At 44.3% G+C, this 4,454-nt stretch overlaps 1 protein-coding gene across 1 annotated transcript; it reads left to right on the forward strand.

Annotated features, from left to right (window-relative positions):
• Window positions 1-916: 916 nt before the first annotated feature.
• fzd7a (frizzled class receptor 7a) lies at window positions 917-3,700 on the forward strand. Its single transcript, XM_079822569.1, has one exon. The coding sequence runs from the start codon at window positions 1,389-1,391 to the stop codon at window positions 3,048-3,050; it is 1,662 nt and encodes a 553-aa protein (XP_079678695.1). The 5' UTR covers window positions 917-1,388; the 3' UTR covers window positions 3,051-3,700.
• The last annotated feature ends 754 nt before the right edge of the window (window positions 3,701-4,454 follow it).

A 4,454-nucleotide genomic window follows, 5' to 3' on the forward strand; every position in this document is an offset into this window, starting at 1 on the left:
TAATCCAAATTGTTTAGCTGATGGTCCCCACCCGCTCTTCGTGAGAATAACTCAAATGAAAATAATCAAAATATTAACCTACTTTCTAGAAGGTTAATGTTCCGAGCTGGCCTGAATAGTGGGTGTGAGGCGTGTCATTAAACTAACATTTAAATTCAGACCATTAATTATATATTCCCTAATGTTACCTTAAAACATTGCCCAAAAATAATAGGCTCCTTCAATAACGGATATGGGTAACACAGTGTCCTTGTTACACATTTTACATGTAGTTACAACAGTAATTACTAAATTGTGCATACATCCTAATCCTAACTATAGTAATTTCATTAATTATTGTTACTCAGTACTTAAATGTATAATTACACTAATACGGACACCTTAAAATAAAGTATAACCAAAATATGTTAATATTAGATTGAGAAAGATGGATATACTCACAGGAAATGTATTTTCAGATTATATGATTATAATAAAAAACTGACTCCGTGTTGTAGCCTACTTTGAAACGCAAATTAGTAAACACATTTTTAAATTTGTATTGACGACTATCAACATACACACAAAATTATCATTTGAAAGGTGTAATATCACAAAAGCTGGATTTGGATTGAGAAACTAGAATTGTATGACTGAGTATTAGTCATGTGCCATGTTTGGCAACGCTTTGCATGCCCAATGAATCGCTACACTTCTTAGAAACCAGCCTATGGATTTTTTCTCTCCACCGTATATAGAAGGAAAGTTTCTGATAGCTGAAACCCACCGCAATTACATCCAATGACCAATCAAAAGCAAGACGCAAAGGAAAACAAAACCTGTGATTGGTCTAAAACGCTGGTGGTTTCAAGGCGCCCCGCATCGAGGGGCAGTGATTCTGAATGAGGGGTGTGTAGAAACCGACGGCACATTATTGTATGTGCGCCTCACTTGCGCTCAAACCTTCCAGTCAGTGAGAAGCGCGTCAACTCCGCGCACACGAAAGCGCGCTCTGCTCAAGATACCCGACTGAAGTTTACCAGCACCGATACGACTCTCTGAGAGGCAGTTCTCAAGTCACTGGATACACACGCGGGATTTGGAGAGCCAACTTGAAATAACATTGGGGAGATTCTCTCACAAACCTTGAAGAAGAAGAGAGAAAGAAAAAAAACTATGCGCTCCTTGTGGATTTAGTTTGGATGTATTTTCGGACTTTTGCCAGGGTTTTCTCCACAAATCCACTCATTTGCTTAACATGATTGCTTTCAGACCACAAGTGTCGTGACGAGCTCAAACAAGGAGTTTTGAAGCGCATACGAACTGGTCACAAATAAACTTTTTCTCGCTGTGAAAGCGCAGCTTGTTTTCATTCAGACCCAGTCAACTAAATAACGGCTTTCCTCAAAATGCAACACTGTTGTGGGATTACTCGATACTTTCTTCTGTTTTTCACCCTGACCCTGCAGCCGTCCAGCGGTCAGTATCATGGCGAGAAGGGCATCTCCATTCCCGAGCACGGCTTCTGCCAGCCCATATCGATACCTCTCTGCACGGACATCGCCTACAACCAGACCATTATGCCTAACCTTCTGGGTCACACCAACCAGGAGGACGCCGGGCTGGAAGTGCACCAGTTCTACCCCCTAGTGAAAGTGCAGTGCTCCATGGACCTGAAGTTCTTCCTCTGCTCCATGTACGCGCCGGTTTGCACTGTGCTCGAGCAAGCCATCCCGCCGTGTCGCTCCCTGTGCGAGCGCGCGAGACAAGGCTGCGAGGCCCTCATGAACAAGTTCGGCTTCCAGTGGCCCGAGCGACTGCGCTGCGAGAACTTCCCGGTGCACGGCGCGGGCGAGATCTGCGTGGGCCAGAACACCTCGGACGCGGGGAGCCCGACCTCAAACCCGACGCCCTACGTCCCAGAACTGATCACATTACAGCCGAACGTGGTCAGACCCAGCCAGCAATTCACATGCCCACTGCAGCTCAAAGTTCCCACTTATCTGAAGTACCACTTCATGGGCGAGAAGGACTGCGGGGCGCCATGCGAGCCCACTAGACCCAACGGATTGATGTATTTTAGAGAGGAAGAGGTCAAATTTGGCCGGCTCTGGGTGGGCATTTGGTCCATTTTGTGCTGTGTCAGTACACTGTTCACGGTTCTCACGTACTTGGTGGACATGAGGAGGTTCCGTTACCCGGAGAGGCCCATCATCTTCCTCTCCGGGTGTTACTTCATGGTGGCTGTCGCGTACGCGGCTGGCTTTTTCCTTGAAGACAAAGTCGTTTGCATTGACAAATTCAACGACGATGGTTTCAAGACCGTCGCGCAGGGCACCAAAAAAGAGGGCTGCACTATCCTCTTCATGATCCTCTATTTCTTCGGCATGGCAAGCTCAATCTGGTGGGTCATTCTGTCCCTCACATGGTTCCTCTCAGCGGGAATGAAGTGGGGTCACGAAGCCATCGAGGCCAACTCTCAGTACTTCCACCTTGCCGCGTGGGCTGTTCCAGCAGTCAAGACCATCACCATTCTCGCCATGGGCCAAGTGGACGGCGACCTCCTCACCGGCGTGTGCTACGTTGGCATCTACAACGTGGACTCGCTGCGCGGCTTTGTCCTGGCGCCCCTTTTCGTGTACCTCTTCATCGGCACCTCGTTTCTCCTGGCCGGCTTCGTGTCGCTTTTCCGCATCAGAACCATCATGAAACACGACGGCACCAAGACGGAGAAGCTGGAGAAGCTGATGGTGCGCATCGGCGTGTTTAGCGTGCTCTACACGGTTCCCGCTACCATCGTGATCGCGTGCTACTTCTACGAGCAGGCTTTCCGAGAGCAATGGGAGAAGACCTGGCACATGCAAACGTGCAAGAGATTCGCCGTCCCTTGCCCAGTCAATAACTTCGCCCCCATGTCTCCGGACTTCACCGTATTCATGATAAAGTACCTGATGACCATGATCGTAGGAATCACCTCTGGATTTTGGATATGGTCCGGGAAAACCCTGCAGTCGTGGCGCAGGTTTTATAAAAGGCTCAGCAATAGCAACCAAGGCGAGACGACGGTATGAAAAAGAAGACGGTATTTTGGTCAGGCTATGACCACGCAACTTTTCTCTGAGATAATGAATGTCTCGAGCGGAGACATGGCGAACCGTTACGCGAAACGAGAGTTTTGTGGACACTACTGTGTGCCTGGACGTTTCCACAGATCATGAACAGTGTTATCAGCCTGGGTCTGTTGGGTTAACCATTGGGTTCTCTCATATATCTGTATGTGAAAAAGACACTTGACTGTATTTCTGTGTAACACGATATCATTTGCAGATGTGATCTCTGTAGACAGTACTGAATGCTTTGCGCAATGCTCACGGTTCTGTAGCTGAAATTTCGGACGTAATTTGCCTTATACACATGTACCATCCCTTGTTTTAACTGGGGACTTGTATGACTTTTCGCAGCCCTCCGTCGACAATCATGCATACTTCTTTGGCACACATGGACCGTCAAGTACGCATTAGGATTGGGATACTTATATGCATGTGTTACAGCTGTGAATTTATGCAAGCTCCCTTTAAACGATGTAACATGTAAATAATCACCTTTTCTCAAAGAATATATGTATTTATGAAAATAATCTTGCTGTTTTTTACTTGGTTTTTAAAATTTGGTAAGAGACCTTTGTATCTGTACAGTTTCGCTGAATAAAATGATTAGATTTTTAACGAACTGACTCATTTTACTTTACAGTTGGCTTTACACAGTGCTTGTTTGCTACAAAACGTTTTTATTTAGAAGATTATGAAAACAAAGACATGCAGATGTGGCACCTTTAGCATTTCTTGTAAGAGAACTACACCAGAAAGGGCTCGGAATAACTATTTGAAGACTGTTGAAGTCTTGACTTTTAAAACAAAAAAATATTTTTAAATTAATTACAAAACAAAGTCAGCGTTAAAGTGTGTTGTGGTGAAATTCAGAGTATTATTGGACGAATAAAAAGTATTGGTGTTTAGAGAAACTCCTGAAGTGTAAAATCGGTGCTTTGGCGCCACCCACAGGTGACTGATATGTTGTGAACACTTGGTTACAAGCTAAGTTGACTTTACAGTAAGTATTATGAACGAACTGCAAAACCATACGTTATATTTTATTTTTAAGCAAAAGTTTAGGCTATCGTCAACTTTTTTTCATAATTTATCTCTTGTGCTATTGGAGAGCTTTAATGTATTTAAATGCATTGTTTTGTAACAGTCTTGAAAGAAATAGGCTAGACAATGTCAATTATACCACTTCTAAAAAGAAAGGTTCCAAATTAGAGCTTTTAGTGAGAGTTTATAGAAGAATCAATTTTGGTTCCCCCAAAAATTGTTTCAGTGAACGGTCGAAAAAAGGACGATACAAATCGATAGAACCATTTTCCATTAATACCCAAAGGTTTTAAAGATTCTTCATGGAAGCATTGATGCCATACC

This window comes from Gobio gobio, assembly GCF_949357685.1.
Source record: "Gobio gobio genome assembly, chromosome: 7".
Taxonomy (NCBI): domain Eukaryota; kingdom Metazoa; phylum Chordata; class Actinopteri; order Cypriniformes; family Gobionidae; genus Gobio; species Gobio gobio.

Excerpts from the sequence above, each read along its gene's own strand:
- fzd7a (XM_079822569.1), top strand. The coding sequence starts at position 1,389 with ATGCAACACTGTTGTGGGATTACTCGATACTTTCTTCTGTTTTTCACC.